This window comes from Pteropus vampyrus, unplaced genomic scaffold, assembly GCF_000151845.1.
Source record: "Pteropus vampyrus isolate Shadow unplaced genomic scaffold, Pvam_2.0 Scaffold170, whole genome shotgun sequence".
NCBI lineage: Eukaryota > Metazoa > Chordata > Mammalia > Chiroptera > Pteropodidae > Pteropus > Pteropus vampyrus.
Window position 1 is genome coordinate 4,367,523 of NW_011888951.1, and position 18,994 is coordinate 4,386,516.

General features: G+C 35.2%; 1 protein-coding gene across 6 annotated transcripts in view; it reads right to left on the reverse strand.

Moving 5' to 3' along the window:
* The window catches only part of OSBPL9 (oxysterol binding protein like 9), a 114,604-nt gene that overhangs the window by 6,558 nt on the left and 89,052 nt on the right, over nucleotides 1–18,994 (reverse strand). For all 6 annotated transcript variants that reach the window (XM_011370504.2, XM_011370503.2, XM_023536795.1 and 3 more), the window contains 9 exons: nucleotides 17,305–17,395; nucleotides 16,147–16,251; nucleotides 14,565–14,724; nucleotides 8,822–8,934; nucleotides 8,574–8,692; nucleotides 4,474–4,559; nucleotides 2,124–2,295; nucleotides 877–961; nucleotides 167–277 (listed from right to left, as the gene is read on the reverse strand). In XM_011370504.2, coding sequence (XP_011368806.1) covers nucleotides 167–277; nucleotides 877–961; nucleotides 2,124–2,295; nucleotides 4,474–4,559; nucleotides 8,574–8,692; nucleotides 8,822–8,934; nucleotides 14,565–14,724; nucleotides 16,147–16,251; nucleotides 17,305–17,395 — 1,042 coding nt within the window. The remainder of the gene's footprint in view (nucleotides 1–166; nucleotides 278–876; nucleotides 962–2,123; nucleotides 2,296–4,473; nucleotides 4,560–8,573; nucleotides 8,693–8,821; nucleotides 8,935–14,564; nucleotides 14,725–16,146; nucleotides 16,252–17,304; nucleotides 17,396–18,994) is intronic.

Here is an 18,994-nt window from a genome sequence, read left to right on the forward strand (position 1 = left end):
CTCATCCCCAATACATATGCTTACATGCAAACAATGACATCCAGCCTGGCTTTCGGGGCCATTTCCTCTTACTTACACATATTATGTGTCTAGCACATATTAGAATGACATGAAATTCTCCAATTAACACTGAAGTCCACCCAATGCCCAAAGACTACATACTTACCCTGCCCTATGTTGTGCACGCCAATCGACATTCCAAGGAACTTTGATTTGGTCCAGATATGAGCATTGAATTGTATCTTCTTGTTAAAACACTCAGCATAGAAGGCTGAAACTGCAGAAATTGCTTTTAATCAGTGCACTATGTAGGTATAACCACCCCTCCAACTCTTAACTCGAAGAACAAACTAGCTCCAAGGGGGAAATCCTTTACCCCTCAAAGAAGTGCCATGAATAAGACCTTGTTTCCCCCAATGCAAGCACCCATTCAGGGCCACGTGGGCAGGGAATTTCTTGAACCATGAAGCTATGGCCAATCCTGGAGGCTTGAGATCAAAAGATCTGTCTGTTCTTATGGTCGGCAAGCACATTCCTGTCCCAGCTCTAACCTGAGCTCACCCAGTATTTCCAGTCATACCTCTGCACTGAGAAATAAGATGCTGAGGACATGCATTCTCTCCACAATGCCAGGAATATACATACTGTACAGAAACCACATCTCATTTACCTATTGATACATATTTAATCAGTGGAGTTAACAAAGTCTTTGGAATTTATATAAGGAACAGGTATGAGGAACCAGCCCTCACAGGATTGGAAGGGTATAGGCAGCCATAAAACCGATAGTACAGTGACCTCACCTATGGAACTTTTTATGACCCCTTTAGAGAGAATATTCGAAAGTGGATGTTTTAGAGAAGCTCTGTAACTTACTGGGTGGATGATGGGAAACCTGCTCAGCCACGAATGTTACACTGTTTTTGGAAACCCAGGGAACTGGTCCTTCTGAAACCAGCTCCTGCAAGCAAATATAACATCATATTTTTTTTTTTTTTAGTGTGGAAACACAAATGATACTGCAGAGAATCTAGTAACTGGAGGCTCCTGATACATACTTCTATTATGTCACTTAATTATACTACTGAAATTATTGCTTTGTGTCAGTCTCCCTAAGGCATTCTTGAAAGCAAGGATCATGTGCCTAACTTAGGGTCATGCCTGGCACAGAGTAAGCACTTATCAATGTCTACCAAATAAGCAGGAATAGACACATACTGCCTCTGTCTTCAGAAAGGACTGCACGTAACGTGTCATTTAAAAAGGAAAAGACATGGAGAGTCATGATTACTGAGGGACTGTGGGCACTGAGGGCTAGGGACCCCCCCTCCCCTCAATCCCTTGAGATCTTTTATATTTATTTGAGTCTTCCTTGCTTTAAATGCTAAAAGCCCTGTGGCTCAGGTCTGAGTTATCTACTCTTCCCTAGCTATACTATCATCTTAGAATATTTCACCTAATCCCAGGGCTTTAAGTGCTATCTAAATATACTAAAATCTCTGAAAGCCCCCTCTCTATTTTAGACCTCTCTCTTGAACTCAAGATTCTTAGATTGTAACTCCCAACTTGACAGCTCTACTTATATGTCTAACAGACCATTCATACTTTATATTTCAAATCAGAGTTCCTCAAACCCAATCTTCTCCTTTTTAGCAAATGACACTAACCAACTCTGAAGCCCACAGGCAAAGATTCATCTCTGACCTCCCCCAATCCATCTATTAGTTCTAACTCTAAAATATAGCTCGAATCAATGTTGTCTCTCCTGGAATAATGCCACAGCTTTCTCAGTGGTCCCCTTCTATTTTTGCCCATGTCCAAATTATTTTTCAGAAAATCATTGAATGATCATTTCAAATCAAAAATGAGATCCTGATAAGCCATAGTTATCATTATGGCCCATGAGACCTTGCATGACCTGATCTCTAAATCTCTATTCTTATCTCATGCCACTTTTTCTCCTTGTTCACTATATTCAAAATATGCTGACCCAACAACACCGCTATTCTATGGGTGGAGAGCAACTTCTGATCACTTTATAATTGTTATCTGGCCCCAAATAAAATGAAACCTTGAATCACTACGCAACTTAAGATAACTAAAAACATTAGTGCAGAACTCACTGTGTTCTCTTCAGTATCATTTGGTAATGTCCAGTGACACTGAAAGATCTCGCCCAAAATAGGGTTGTATGGCTTTTTGGCAACTGATCCTCTCCTTCCTGCGTGAAAGGCTGAGAGGTACCATTTCACAACCTGAACCATTCGGTCTCTGGCATCCTTCTGGTCACTAATGCTGCAAGGGAGAAAGACAATATTTAATGTCCTTCTTTCTGACAGGAGACAACAAGCTCACACAGCACATCTCAGCACGATCCACCCTGAGACAAGCTGAGAAGACCCAGGACCAGGAGTTACCTCAAAGCTTCTTTTTAAAATTGAGATATAATATACAAAATTAAAAACAGCAGTCTTAAGTGTTTGGTTTGATGAATCTAACAAATGCATATAACCATTTAATTCATCACCATCCAATCAAGATGTCGAACATTTCTATTAACTCTAAGTTTCCTCATCCCCTTTCCAAGTAGTCCTTACTCCTCACCCCGAGGCAAACACTGTTCCTGGTTTCCAGTACCACAGATTAGTTTTCCTAGTTCCAGAACTTCTGATAAGTGCACTGTTTAATTGCCAAATAGTTGGAAATTTTCTAGATATATCTGTTATTGATTTCTAATCTAATTCCTCATGGTCAGAATATACCATGTATGGTTCTGATTATTTTAAATTTATTAAGTCTTCCCAGTATATGACCTATATTGATGAATGTTCCATGTTACACAAATTGTTTGGTAGTATCGAAAGGTCAACTGGGTCAAGATGATTGATAATGCTGTTTGAATTTTCTATATAGCCTTACTGATTTTTGGAGGGGTGGGTGCAGTGCATGCTGGGAGCTACCTATTCTATCAATTCCTGAGGGAGGAATTTCCAATCGCCATTGTGCACTTCTCAAAGTCTCCCTTTAATTCAGTCATTTTTTGCTGCATGCATTTTGAAGCTTTTATTAGGTACATACACATTTGGGATTATAATGTATTCTTGATAAACTGACTTTTTATCATATAAAATATACTAATTTGTCTCTGGTAATATTTCTTGTTTTAAAAGTGTCCTTTGATACTAATACAGTGATACCAGCTTTGTTATGCTTTGTGTTTTGCACAAACTGTCTTTGTCCATCCTTTTACTTTTAATCAATCAGTGTCTTCATATTTAAAATCTCAAGCTTGCAAATAGCATACAGATGAATCTTGCTTTTTTATCCAGACTAAAAATCACTGTTCTCTTAGATGGAGTACATATGCTACTTACATTGAGTGTCATTACTGATATAGCTGCATTTAACTCTACAATCTTGATATTTGTTTTTATTTGTCCCTTTTTTTCCTTGTTCCATTATTTCTCCTTTCCTCCTTTTTTGTAATTGAGTATTTTTAGAATTCCATTTAATCTCATCTACTGACATTTTAGTTGTACTTTTCTTTATTTTTAGGTGGTTCCTCTAAGGGATCTCAAAGTCTAAATTCTCATACAGAGAAACTATCCTTAAATCTCAAATCTGTATCTAATGAATAACTAGTACTTTGTATCTTTATTTAAATATTACCAATAAATGTTTAACCTTATTTGTTTAATTATGTATTTATTTAAAAAGTGCTATATTAATTGAAATTCTTCCCTTTGATAATTGGTTAAATGGTTCTCTTAAATCTTCCTCAAGAAGGATTGATATATATCAATCTCAGTCAATGTGCTCACTCACTGTGAAACTTCAGTGATCTGTATCTGGCTTTAGTAAGCCACAGACCAAGGCCAAGGAATGCAATTAGCAAAGACAGACTAGAACAACCCCTTATAAAGAAAAATTTCCTGCAACCACTGAAAATCAATGTGAACTCACCTCTCCGTAAATCAATCCCACTTTTAGATGACTTCTGTCTTTGTGTGTATATTTAATATTGCAAGTTTTACATTTAAAATTTATGAATCTGTCTGTAATCTGGAAACTAGACTATAAGCTCCTCAAGGGCAGACACTGTGACCTTTTCTTTTCCAGCTCACAGTGTCCTGAAAACAACGAGCACTTCAGAAAGATTTGCAGAACTTAGTTAACTGAACTTCATTAGGACACAGTATAAATAATTTCATAGTGATTACCAATCCCTGGGCCAAATAAGCTCATAGACTTGGCTCTGTAAATACTCGCTCTCAAGATGTTTTAAAGTGTTTAACTTAGTTGCCTAACAACATCATCACTATATAACTCTGGCATCTAATATAAACAAAATGTTCAATGCCACTTTTCCCCAGAGATGTTTAATAGGCAGAAGGGAATCCATCTATCCTATAAGGCAAAAGGCTATTGAGTAAAATCTTAAAAAATTGGAAACTACTGTGTTTAGTCAAATACCTCACAAACAGGTCCGGATGTGCAAAAAAGTCTGCATACATTTCTAAAAGAGATCTTCTTTCAAGAATAAATGTTGGAAGAACTACCTGAAAAACATATACATTTGACCTTGACGATCAAATTTCACTGCAGATAAACAGATTGCTGAACTGCTTAAAAAACCCCAAAACTCATCCCAATCATAACACCCACCAAGTACTCCCAGGCATCCTTTTGATATCTACTTTCCAAATTGTTCTGTTTCATAAATGCCCATTATCCTGCCCAGCAGGTGAAAAACAAGAGGCTCCGAATGTTTACATGTCACTTCCTCCGTGCAACCTCCCTTTAGCTCCCCCAATCCCCAAATCAGTGTAACAACAAGCCACTCTAGCAACTTCTGGATGCCTACCTGTTGGGGCATTACACACATATTGTCTTATTGAACTGTACAACAATCCTGCTGTGAAGAAATTATTATCCCTATTTTACGATGGAGAAAAATGAAGCTCAAAGAGGATGAGAAATGTTCTCACTGAACTGTTATTAATGTGGAATTCATAATTGGGTCTGACCTGGGGTGGGGATGGAGTCTGTGCACTTTCCTCTTTGCTGCAGCTTCTCTATCTTTAGGTGCACTAAGAAATTTATTTACTTATGAATCTGTCTCCTCAAATAATTGACAAGTTCCTAGAATGCAAGGGCCACCCTTATTTACACTTGCATTTTCAGCTACTATCACGTAGTAAGAAATTTTTAAATGACAATTGAAGAACTAAATGAAAGGAAGAAAAGAATAAAGATGTGAAGGGCTATGAATGTAGCAGAGGAGAAAAAGAAAAAAAGGGATTTGAATATGGAAAGAAAGAATGAAAGAAGGAATGAGAAATTAGGAATAACCAACCAAAAAAAGGAAGAATTTCATTAGGGAATGGAAGAAGTGTTTTTAAAATGTATATCAGATTTAAATTATTTTTTATGGAAGTAGAGCACTATAGTAAGCAAAAATTCCTTTAAACTTAGTAATTACTGCATAACTACCATATTCAGGTCCTGGCTTAAATGCTATGGAGGAGGCAAAGGTTAAGTATGAGAGAATACCAGCATTTACGTCTTAGGTGGAATGTGACAAATATCATACTAAGAGATGTTCAAATTACCCTGGAAGTTCAGGAGAGGGAAAGATCATATTCTGTTTGGGGGATCCAGAATAAGGCAGAGCTGGGAAACAATTCACTGAGGAGCTCTAGAGAAAAGCCTCAGAGAAGAGCAAGGCTGTAATAAAGTGAGAATAAAAGAGAACAAGACATAAAGATGGGAGAACAAAAAGACATGAAGACAGGAAATGGAGTCGGACAGAAATTGACCAGTGTGGCTGGGTATATAAAGAGTACATAAATAGTGCCCATGGAACATGAACTCAGAAAGGGACACTCTAGCTACAACATTTAGAACGTTTAATATTATTATAGAGTTTAAATTTTAAGTAAACATTTTCCTTCCACAGAACATGTGTGTTCATAATTTAAATACGGTTAGACTGGTGGTAAGCTTATGTACTGACTTAGTGAAACTTCCTACCACTCTTGGAGAACACAGAGGTTATGAATCACCAAATCAGAATGCTGAAGAACAAAAAACAGGGATAAAAACCTTTAATGTATATATACAGCTCTTACAAATCAACAAGAAAGATTACTACTGCCAGTAGAAAAATGAACAAAAGAATTGAATAGGCAATTCAAAAAAGAAGAAATGGCCAAAAACCAAAATTTTATTTGATTTATAATCCAAAAAAAAAAAAAAAGAATTGCAATATTGATGAAAGCCAGCTGGGCTAGCTTGTCTTCAACATGGGTTCAAGTACTCATTTTGCCACTTCTTAGGTGTGAAGAGGCCCTGGAAAATTAAATGAACTTCTCTAAGTTTCTGTAAAATGAGGATAATTACATACCCTGTTTGTATCTTAGGGCTGTTCTTAAGACCAAGTGAGATAAATGGAATGTGACTTAATAGTATTTCCAAACACCACAAAGTATTTGGAAAATAACTCTATTTTGAAAGAATCTGAACTGAGAAAATATCTTCATAAATAGAAGAATATTTACATATTTAAGGCATTATTGAAATAACACTTTGGAATGCATAAAAGGAATCGAAATTTCAACATCTGTTGGCAATCACAGCCATTTGTCTGTCTGTGCCAATACGGATTTCTAAAACAGCTACTTTTTTTTTTTTTAACACATTTGGTAAAAAATAATATCATTCATAAAGTAACAAGACTTTACTGGTTACAGACCCAAATATGGATTATCTGGCAGAGGAAATTATGTGAGGCAAAAACCACAAACTGATTACAGCAGACACTGGATTGCCTACACATCTCCTTCATCACTAGTAATAGAACTCTGATTCAGTTCAGGTTCAGGCTACAGGTTGCTGTGAGAGTCACAGGATTCTCCCAGATCTCAAGGGGATAAATGTAGATTAATCTGAACCAATTATTTAATCTCCCTTGCCAGTGACTGGCTTAAAATAAACATGGACACATTCCTAGCGCCCTGGTCAATGAGATTCAACTGAAAGTCTGATGTGCCACTTCTGGAAAAGAATGTCTTTCCTAATAACAACAAAAATATTCATGAAAAAAAATTGCTTTTCTGCCTCTTGACACATTTGTATAAGGATGTGATGCCTGGAAGTGTGACAGCCATTTGGCAATGATGAGGAGAGAAGCCTGAGTGTGAAAGTCAGCATGCTGAGGATGGCAGAGCAGAGAGACTGAAGGAAACCTAGGTCCTTTCCTGAATTGTTGACCCACCAAATTAATCATTTCCAGAATTACTCTATTTCTGGACTTCTCATTGAGATAATAAACCTAGTATTGTTCAAGTTACCTTTAGGTGGGTCTTCCATTATTGGAGATCAAAATCAACAGATGTAGAAAAGAGTATTATAGATGTTGACATCTAAAATTAAGCTATAATTTTTGAAGTGACAATTCTGCTCTAGCAATTATGCAATCTAATCATCACTGAAAAAATTCTGGGAGCAAACTCCTGCAAATATTCTCTTACCTAGAATATTCCTGGCAAGTATGTTGGGTTCCACAAATTAGTGCTATCCTTGTGTTTCTGTTCTCGTTTAGATTTGGGGTGAAAAGTTTTATTGTAGACACTTGTTAGAAAGTATTATGGCTTAGTTTTTTTCTTAATTGCCCTCTAAATCTAAAACCGAAATGAAGCTTGCTACTGACAAAGCCTGCAGCTTGAGTCTTTAAAATAAGAGGGAGTAATGGAAAGATTATAGATTTTGAAATCACGGACCAGATTAAAATCTCAGTTTTGCCACAATATGATTTAGCTAAGTTACTTAACTTCCATGAGTTTTAGTGTCTTCATCTATAAAACTGAGTTAACAACAACACCTACTTTGTAGGGCTGTGGTAAGAATTAAGTGAAAGGATGAGGCTCCAAGCATAGAGGCAAGGATATACAAAAAGCACCCATATACCAGTCCCCTAAATCAACTGGGGATCCTGTTTAGAGCACTAAGTTTAAATTTAAATTCAAATCCAGACTACAATAATTGTACAGCTCAATGTGTGCCACGCAATTTTCCATACACTACCTGTTCTAATCCTTACAACAACTCTGTAAAGCAGGTCACTATGTGTCCACTTTGCATGAGAAACCTAAAGATCACAGAGGATGAGACCTGCTCAAGGTCACAATGTTTGATAATAGCAGAGGGAGAATGCTAACACAAGTCCTCTAACCCCAAAATCAGAACTCCTCCTCATTTTGATTCTGTGCACACTACACTACTTAAGATTTTTGTCCACACTACTAACCAAGCTTAATACTATTTCTTGTTTGGCCCCAATAAAATCCAAATCTTTATTCATACTATCTCTATGAAACTATTCTAGCTTTACTTATTTCATCTATTTATTAAAAATTTCAATTTACTCATTTATATATATATTAAATTACGACAAAACAAAAGTATAAACAGAAGTTTTATCATTATACTATACTTGCAGGCACACTCACCATACAATCACTAAGAATTCATACATACACATTAAGACAGCAAATGCCAAATTTGATTCTTACCTTAGTAAGATCCATTCCAAGCCTAACCTGGGACAAGAGATGCATGATAACGCTCTTGTGCTCTTCCACTGATCCTGCCTCCCCTTCATCATCCCTATCGTCATATGAATCGAAAAGGTCTAAAATAAAACAGATCTTCTTAGACTGGTGTTAAACTAGGCCAGTCTGTGCTGCTACCAGTATTACAATTTTTTTTTTTCACACAAACGTTAAGGAAAAAAAAAGTTAAATTCTCAAACCTCACTTACCAGCATCACTTGTTCCATTGGACATGGAAGAATTAAGTGATTCTGTGGTATCTGGGCGCTTTAGGCTGTTTCCCGAGCTGCTGTGGGTCAAGACCGAGGCAGATCCAGAGGAACTAAAAAAACAATCAACTTCTTAAGCCTTTTAAGAAAGCAATTTAAAGTCATAGAAAGATGATAATTTTTATATGTATAAAAACTACTTAAAACTAATATACAGAGATAGCTGACAGAACAAACCAGACTCTTAGGAGTTAGCTGGTTATATACATATATACATACATACATACATACATACATACATACATACGCTTTCCAACTCTCTCCCTGTTGCTCTTATCCTGAGACTGTAAATTTTAAAGTCTGATGACCAGGTCTCCTGTCTTATATTCTTTCTACACAGTATGTTCTCAACTAAGCCATGTTCAAAGGTCAACAAATATAAGATTTGCCTCTGCTTCTAAGTTAAAATTAGAGTTCATTTTCTAATTTTGTTAGTATGTATGAATGTAGATATGTCATAATTATTGGCAACAATTGCAGAACCTCAAAAATGGTACGCTATTACTTAGGTCTCTGAAAGACGTCTTGTCTATATTTTTGAGATCCTTTGATATAAGTCTGCATTGGTACTAACAATCTTCTCAGTCATTAAAAAACTATTTGAAATTACAAAAATAAAAGCATATTATTTTTTACAAGTAAATTATGATAACTGGTATTATAAGCTGGTTAAGAGTCTAAAAAATGTTTCTTCTATTATATTATTATACCTGTGATCATAACTTACCCAGGATTATTATTTGTATATTAATAAAATAATCAAAGGCATAGTTTACTTATTAAGTATAAAAAACAGAAACCAAATCTCTCACTGCAGGTAATACTGATATTATTTATAAAACAGTATACCTATAATTAGTCTTTTATTACAAATTAATAGGTGCAAATCATGTATTCTAATTTAAACATATTTTGCCCTGATTACTTACCTTCATTTAATTTTTTTTATTTAATAATAAATTTTATTTTTTTAGAGTAGCTTTAGGTTCATAGCAGAACTGAGCAGAAAGTACTGAATTTCCATATGTACAACCTCCCCGACTATCGACATCCCACACCAGACTGGTATGTTTGTGACAACTATGAACCTACAACCGACACATCATGATCACTCGAGAACATAGTTTACATCAGGGCTCACTCTTGGTGCTGCATAGTCTATGGATGTTCCACCATTGTCATATTGTAGATAAAAGTTTCACTATCGTAAAAATCCTCTGTTCTCTGCCTATGATGGAACATTGGAATATTAGAACATTCTAATATTAGAATATTAGAACATATGATTTCTAATTTAAACATAGTTTGTCCTGGTTACTTACTTTCTTTTGATCTATTTTTCAAAACTCCATAGGTAACTAAATATTGCCTCTTTGATAATTTAGTAGCATGCACATCACAAGGTACTGTAACTAATGTCTACCTCACCAGTTTTAAGAGCTAATGGAAGATATGAGTAAAAGACCTAGGTAAGAGAATTCAAATTATCATTAAAGAGCTGCATGAAAATTATCTTCAAAATGTTTTGTGGCTCTTTGATATATCATCAAAATAAGAGTCAATCTTTTAAATCAACTGATCTAAAAACCCCAAATCCTTTAAAGCACATATCTTACTGAAGATGCATTTTCAAAAGTCAAATCTATTTATGCTGTGCTTTTCCTCCTAATTCAGATTAGAAACCATGTCTGGGCCAAGTGAAATGTTCACTAAAGCTCAAAATGGAAAAAATAGGATAAATTCTCATTGATCTAATTCATAAGTTATTTCATTCAAGACAAAGGATTTAAAGAATATAGTTAAAGAAACAGCAACCTTGACCAAAAAATTATATTTATACAGGAAAGATTTATCTGCAATGTGCTAATTTATATAGAATTTAATCATAAGAGCATAAATAAACTAAATAAAAAAATTTAAAGGTTTGAACTTAATTATAATTAATTACAACAGAATCCAAAGTCTTACTGATTACCTAGTATGTCCGAACACTGCATGTGTTTATCTCCATACAATCTAAATTCCATAACAACCCTACAAGTTAGACATGACTAGTTTCGTCACACACGGATACTCAGAGGTTCAATGACCAGCCTGAGGTCACACGGCTGCTAGAGCCATTTCAAATGCACGTCTGGTTTCAAAGCAAAAATTCTTTCTGAAATGCATGGTCATCCAGTTTATAAATGTATAAAACCATACTGCTCAATAACACAGTTCACATGTAGCTATCATTACCACAGGTCTTTAGAAACTTAACAGGGAAAAGACTTAAGTTTTCCAGTTTGTGTGTGTGTGTGTGTGTGTGTGTGTGTGTTTGTGTGTGTGTGCACGCGCGCGAGCCTGTGCGTATGTATGTGTGCAGGCGCATGAGAGTGTGTAAGAGGGAGGGAGGGAAGGAGAGAGAGACGGAAGGAGGGAAGGACAGAGGGAGAGAGGGAGGGAGAGAGACAGACAGACATAGATATGGAGGGAGAGGGAGGGCAGAGAAGGAGAAGGGAGGAAGAGGAGGACAAGTAATAGGAGCGGGTAGAGGAAAAGCAAGAAGAAAAGACAGAAACTTGACCTGAGAGTTAGAAAACTAGTGGGAGCAGCTGACGACCAGCAGGTGTTACAAGCTCAGTGCCTACAGAACACAGGCAGAGAACATAAATACTGTTAACTGTTGGGGGTACCCATTACCTGTGCAGTCGAAAACCCTCGTTGTCAGCCCTCCACATATTGAAAATACTATGTGAACAGGGCCACGTTATAAGACAATACAGCCCTGGAGCCAGCATACTTAATGTGAAGGAAAATAAAGCCCCATTAAAAAACAAAAACAAAAAACAACTGAAAAAGTCAACAAACACTGCTGAATATCTGCAGTCCCTACTAGTTTGGGAATCTAGATAGAGCATATAAAGAGTGAAACTGAGGGAGAAAAAGAATCCAGAGTGGGTTAGCTAGACTTAGAACTTAACTCGATCCCTTCAATCGGGGTCAGGGGTTCCATGAACTGTGTATTTGTTATGGGGTGGGTACAGGGAGAGCACACAGAATGAAGCTTACAAGAAGGAGAAAAGAAAAAAAAAGCCTATGAGCCTGCAAGTGACTTTGTAGACATGCCTATTACAAGTATAATAGGTAAGCATTTAAAATTTTTCTATTTCATAATAATTTCAAGGAAACCCCAGAAACTGGAGCCAAAGACTGGCTATCAGTGATGTATATAAAGAACAAGGAGGTTAATCACATAATATCAAGCTTTTACTAAATATAGTTATATATTTGCTTCTAGATGATAGATGAGTCCATTTTGAAATTCAATGTTGTTTAGAATGATCGCTAATACTTAGTGTAAGGGACTGTCCTTAATTCTGTTTAAATAAAATGATGACTGACCACTTCAAAAATTAGTAACCTTTACTTTGGAATTTTCATCTAAATCCTTATTTTCTTTTAACCCCACTATCATAAAAAACATTTTAAAAAATCAAAGTGAATTTTCTACTGGCAAACTGCTAATAATGGTTTCTCATTAGTTTATTTGCCTACATAAAGAAACCAACATACTAAACCAAACCCTTTCTGCTAAACTGTCCTTAAGTTCTGAGTTCAAATTTCTCTTCCTTAACTGAAGTGTCATGTCTTAAAAGTATGTATTCACCAAATCGCATATATTTCACCTTTTCCCACATTCAAAAGCTGAATTTGATCAACTAAGTCACAAAACTTTTTAAATATAGTCGTTTTCCTTATAAATTCTGAGATTTGAGCAGTTATGAAAAAACTATACATGAATACTGTTATTTCTCAGTTTGTGTACTCACTTAAGAGAACTAGAGTCCTACACAATATTACATATTAAAAGAAATCAAGGTTCCAGGTCTAAAGACTGGTTGCTGGTACAAGGCTTACAAATTCACATATAATCATTTCCAAATTTGTAATGTCTTAAAAAGCAATGTCTTTGTCTCATAAGGTAAACTCAGTTCCTTTGTTCAGTTTCCATTCAAACTCATTTTCTCCTTGGACACATTTTCAGTTGTGTGATCACCCTGAGTATTGCATGTTAATCACTTGTCATTCCTGGTCTTACAAATTTGTAATGTCTTACTATTGTTACTAATAGTACCAAATTCGGAAAAAGCAGTGAAGTTGGAAAATGTGCCCCTGCCAAATTAAGCCAACTGCATCTACAACAAACACAGTAACATTAAAGCAAATAAATGTTAATTTGCTTTCTGTAACATCTATCGAGTGTTTGTTCCATGCTAGACAATATATTAAGCCCCTGAATGACATTCTCATTTAAATGTTCACAACAGCCCCTTGAAGTTGAAACTACTATTAACCTCATTTTACAAATGAGGAAATTTAGGATTATATAGGTTAAATAACTTGACCAAGATCACACACTTCTGAGGCAAAACAGATTTAGAACCTATTCTTATGAGATTCCAGAATCCAAAGTGTTAACGATAGCAAACTGTATACCAGTAGGGCTACGAAGCATGTTGCTTATAGTCTATTACATAAATTACTTTACCTGTAAAAACTTTTCTGTACAATGGTACATACTTAGCTTTGATTTGATGGTATAAAATGTGTCAAATACTTTCTAATGAGGGAAAGTCTATCATCAGTACCTGTCAAAATCTGCCTGCTTAGTATTTCCGAAACCCATACACTTCCATTCCCATGCTATTACTTTAGCTCAGACTATCAATATTTCTCAATTTATTACTTGGTTTTTTGGGAAGTGGTTTCCCAACCTGTAATGTAGTGCTACTGCACTCAATTCTATGCAATTTTGGCAAATCTGTTTTTCTAAAATGCAGACCTGACCAGCAACTGCCATCGCTCATGAGAAAATGTTCAAAATTCATAAAAAGCTAAAAGACTCTTTCATGACCTGGCTCTTGTCAACCTCTATTCTATCTTTTTAAAATCTCTCCCCATCACTTACGCTGCAGCCACACTCGACCAAGCTCCCCTTGCCTCCAGACCTTTCTTAAGACCTTTGCATCTCCAATAGAACATTTCCATTTCCCCCTCCTCTCCTCACTCCCATGTCCCTTCTCTCTAGTCATCCATATCTCACTTGAGGATCATATTCCCTCCTTCCTCTGTGAATCCTTCCCTGACTTCTCATGGCTTTCTGTGCTTATTCTTACCGTAGAATGTACACCACTGGATTATAAATGTCTGTCTGTTCCCCCAAAAGACTGTAAGTTCCCTGAGGACAGAGACTGGGTCTTTTTTCACCTCTGTATCTCATCCCTCCATCTAGTATAGCGCCCGATTTATCAAGCCTTCCACCTAGTACACCTCTCTACTCTAATGCAAAAACAAGTAATGGTAACCTCTTATTTGTATAATACTTCCTAGCATATATATTCTCATTTGACCCTCTCCTAATGTTGGTGCTATAGAAATAATGCCCAGAGTTCCATGAACCACATTGGCATCTTATTATAGCTGATGTTAATTTATTCCATTTGAATTAAGTCAAGAGTAAAATCAACATTCTCACAGAACTGGCTCTGCTAGTAAGTCAATTAAATATAAGCTGTCTTTTATACTTTTTCCAAACAGTTAACTTATACAGGAGTCTGTCATTAACACCAGTCTCAAAATCAAATTCCATTTTTAAAAATCAGGAGAGTCATTAAAATACATACTTAGTTCATCTACTTACTCTATTAAGCGCTTTGGGGATGAGCCACTTTGATGAAATTCATCAGCATCGTAGAATTCATCTTCACTGCTAGAATAAGAGAACTCCGGGACTGTATTTGGAGATAAGTTGACATGGCTTGGAGAAGTCAGACTGCTACTAGGTGGTGAGTGCCCACTGCCTAGGAAGTTAAAAGGTTTTTAATTAGAGAATAATGTTGGTAATAGAGGGGAAGAAATTATGGAGTTTCGATCAAAACAGACTTTTCTAAAGTTGAGAAAGAGTTTAGTTAAGTTGGTAGAAGTCCTTACACTATTCGTAAAGAAAATTAACATTTAAACTAGACAAAGAAAAAGGCAAATCATATTATAGAATGAGACACAGACTTTTAAATAAATGAAAAAAATGCTATGTCACCATTCTATAATTATTTTTAATATTAGGAAGGGAGCTCTTCTGATTATAATTGCAGTGCATGAGTTCTGGCATTGGAAATCCCACAATAGATACAAGTATTGGTGGGGAGCCAGGGTTCTTATTTTATACAGTAGATACAGATACCTCAAAGTAATAGCATCAGCACTTTTACTAATTCAATTTCAAAATGGGCTAAAATCACGAGGTAATTTTTATTATTACACAGTAAAAGTACTACCAAGGAAAGAAATGTGTGGAGCAACTGCAGGAGCTTATTCTCCCATCTCAAGAGTGGTTTTGGTTTTGGCCTCCAAGTATTAACAGAGATAAAAGCGAATAGTGGTTCCTTGAGTTTTGGTTGACAGGTAACTCTACATAAATTCATTTTAAAACAAGAAATCTAATACTAACATTGATAGCATCCCTGTAAATCAAAGAAAAAAATAAAGACCATAAGTCTAAATGAATTATGAAAATGCAAATTAAAATGAAGTATCCTTTTTTTTGCCTATAAACTGGTAAAAATATGAAAGACTGATAAATCTACCCTAAAAAAATACATACCTGCCAAAAGTTGTTGTACAAAGATATTTCACTGAAGTATTGCTTATGATAGGTAAATTTTGGAAACAACCAAAAGATAATACCTGCTCAGGCAGCTGTAAAAAGAATTTTATAGATCTAACTGTATATACATGGAAAGCTCGCTAAATGTTCTCTGTTAAATGAAAAGTCAAAGTCATTTAGGTTAAAACAAAAACAATAAAAATACACAATAAAGGTACATACGTACACATAAATACTCAAATGACAGAGGGAAAAGTTAAGAGGACTTTCAGCTTTTGTTTTCTGTACTTCCATATTTTCTGATTCCTTTACAATAGGAAAATAAGTATACAAGTCTAACTTGAGAAAATTTTCTTAAAAAGTCAACATAGATCTTCAAAATAAATCATAAGGTAAACAAACAATATCCTGCATAGTTTACTTAAATTATAATTATTACTAAAGCTCTGGTTCAATCACAAAGTTAACCACTTCATGTATGGAACTGTAAATGGTAAAACTGATTATCTCCAACAGAAATATACAATACATATTTCAATCTTTTCTCTTAGTAATCAAACATAAATCTTAAATATAAATGGGGAGTTATGAGAAGTAAAGGAAATATACAAATCTGTACCTGTACTATTTGGTGTTGGAGTCTGATGATGTCCCAAAGTAGCTAATACAGGTCCAACTGGTAGGGAAGATGGACGCTGCTCTGACTTACACAACTGAGTAGGTTCTAGGAGATTTGAACATATGAAATAAGTTAGAGTAACAGTCCCAATATAATTCTATTAACTGCAATGTGTGGGACTCAAAATCCTAAAGATCAGTAATTTCTGAAACTATTCCATTAAGTCAAGTTCCATGCTACTCCTTTCTGATATCCCATCCCCTTTAAACCCAATGCTGATATGCTACTGAGTACTGATTACTGAGACACCAGGCAGGTTATCAACATCCCAGTCATGGTAGGCCAACGCCTCAGTACAACTGCTCTGTAAAACCAGCGAACACTTCTGATGATAAAGTGTTTCAAAGCATCAAACCACATGAAATCTGAAATGAGGCACGGTATCTACTCTTTCAGCCATAAGCGATATTATCTCATTCTCTTAAGGATACATAAAAATTCACAGAAGAATTTCATATACTTGTAAGTATTTTTAAAGAGTTTTCTTTTTTCCAGTACAATTTCTGACTGAACTATGTCATCATTGAGAACATAATATGTTGGATGCAACAAAAAAGTAAAAGGGATCAGTATAACTAGGTATTGGCCCTAAGCCTTCCTTTGACAGTTTTTTTTTTAAAAAATACTATTTATTCCTCTACACTTAAAAATACACGTTTATTTAATTGGTAGACATCACAAATTTCATTCTTCCCTTTTTCATTATTTTAAAATAAACCATGAAGAAACCATTTGTATTGTTCAGAGCTATAAAGGATACCCCCAAAACAGAACATTCCTGGGTTACCTTCAAGCAGATCAAAATATAGTGTTTTCCTTGGAACCAAAAATCCTGTCCCACTGGCTAATCCAAGCTAGTAACCATATTTGTCTTCTATCTCACTTTGAAAATCAAAAGCCCTTGCGCTGTACTTTAAAAAACTCAATATTAAAAATATTATCATTTTTTTCCAGTTTATTTTCAGTTGTATTATTTTTTATTCCTTTAATTAAAAAGACAAAGAAAAAGAAAGAGCCCTTCAAGACTATTACGACAGTCAAATAAATTAAGTTTTTTCTCAGCAATGAATCTGTGAAACATTTTTCCAAATACTATACCTGGAGGTAAGACAGTCTGGGAAGGCATTGTGTTGATCACGGGTTCCAGGGGACTAGGTTGATATATTGCATCCACAGGATTTATAGTACTCTGAGATAAAGAAACACATTACAGTTATTTTTAATTAAATGCCTTTCCAATGCTGACCCTCCCAAATATATGAAATTGCCCACATTTCTGACAGCAAAGTCCTGATGGTAGCTATATAGATATGTTGGTCAAAATACAAAGAGAAAATGAAACAGCTTTTCTATACAGAAGTCTAAGAGTTTATTATTTCTTTAAAAAGCATAGTAAGGAGTGAAAATGGATGAATCTCTGTCATACAGAAAGGTAAAGCTAAATGGAAAAACTTGGAAAGAGTTGAAAAGTGGAAGATTTCAGGAAGCGTAAACAATAACCTCTCAATTCAATTCAGTGCTTCTCAAATTCTTAATTCACCACAAATACTGTTAATAAACTTTACAACTGTGACTAGCTAATGTACCTGCAATACTAGGATCTTATCTTTCCATCCCATACTATTGCCACCTTCCATCATTGCCTATTGCACAGCACAGGCATCTAATTTTATGGTCGATAAAGGCAAAGCAATGTATCTTCTATTTGGGGGTATGTGGGGAGGAGGATTTTTTTGACGATTCAGAAAAATACAAACATCTAGTTACAATTTTAGAGGGGAAAAAAAAGTTTAGGTATCTCTGATTTCAAGCCAAGAAATTATTCTGCCAGCATGATGGCATTTTAAAAACAAGACTCCACAGCTTACTGATGCATTTCTATATGGAGAAGGGGAGATTTTAAACAAAGACTTTTGTCAGAGTAAAGTTTAGATGCAACATTTAGAAGACTATACTAGACAAAACCCAAGAAATAACAAGTTCTTTAGCTTTTCTTGATTTGGGAAACTAAACTTCAAATATATATTAAGTAGAAGTTTTAACAGAAAATACTAAAATTAGAAATGCTTTGCTGATGAATGAACCTAAAAAGTATTCATAAGAATTTTAAAGTACTTAATAATGGAAACTGAGATAATGACATTGTCTTTGTAGCATTCTCATTTAAAGTTTACATTAAAAAAAAAACTGTTTAAACCCCCTCTGAATAAAAATTTTAAAATCATTAAATCAGATCTCTTAAATCAAGTGATTTGAACACAAGATTTCTTATCAATACAATAGTCTACCTACCATAAATATTCTGACTGGAAAATAAAGAACCCTTAGAGAAGGAACTCTGAAAACAACCATTAATAATAAAAAATCTAGCTAAGTGAAGTGGGGAAAAGTTTTAAAGGTTTGAGAAAAGCACAAAAGCAGAGGCTTGGGATTTTAATTCCTTAGAATCCTTGCTCCACCAAGGACTTGGCAAGTCTTTTATCTGCTATGGGCCTCACTTTCCCAGTCTGCACAACAAAGAAATGTCTGAATTACACAGTCTCTAAGGGCTTTCTGGTTATTACTTTATGATTCTATTTTCAGATACAAACCAATCTATAATAATGATGTAAGTGTCTCAACAAGTCCTGGAGCTGTTTTTAAATAAAATAAATTCCTTATTTTACATAGTGGTTTTCTCCAAAGGACTCCAAGTGCTTTACAAAGGCAAAATTCCACCATCAGTACACTTTGATCCATAGGAATGAGAACATTATCACCTCCTTATACCCATCTATGACATAAGAAA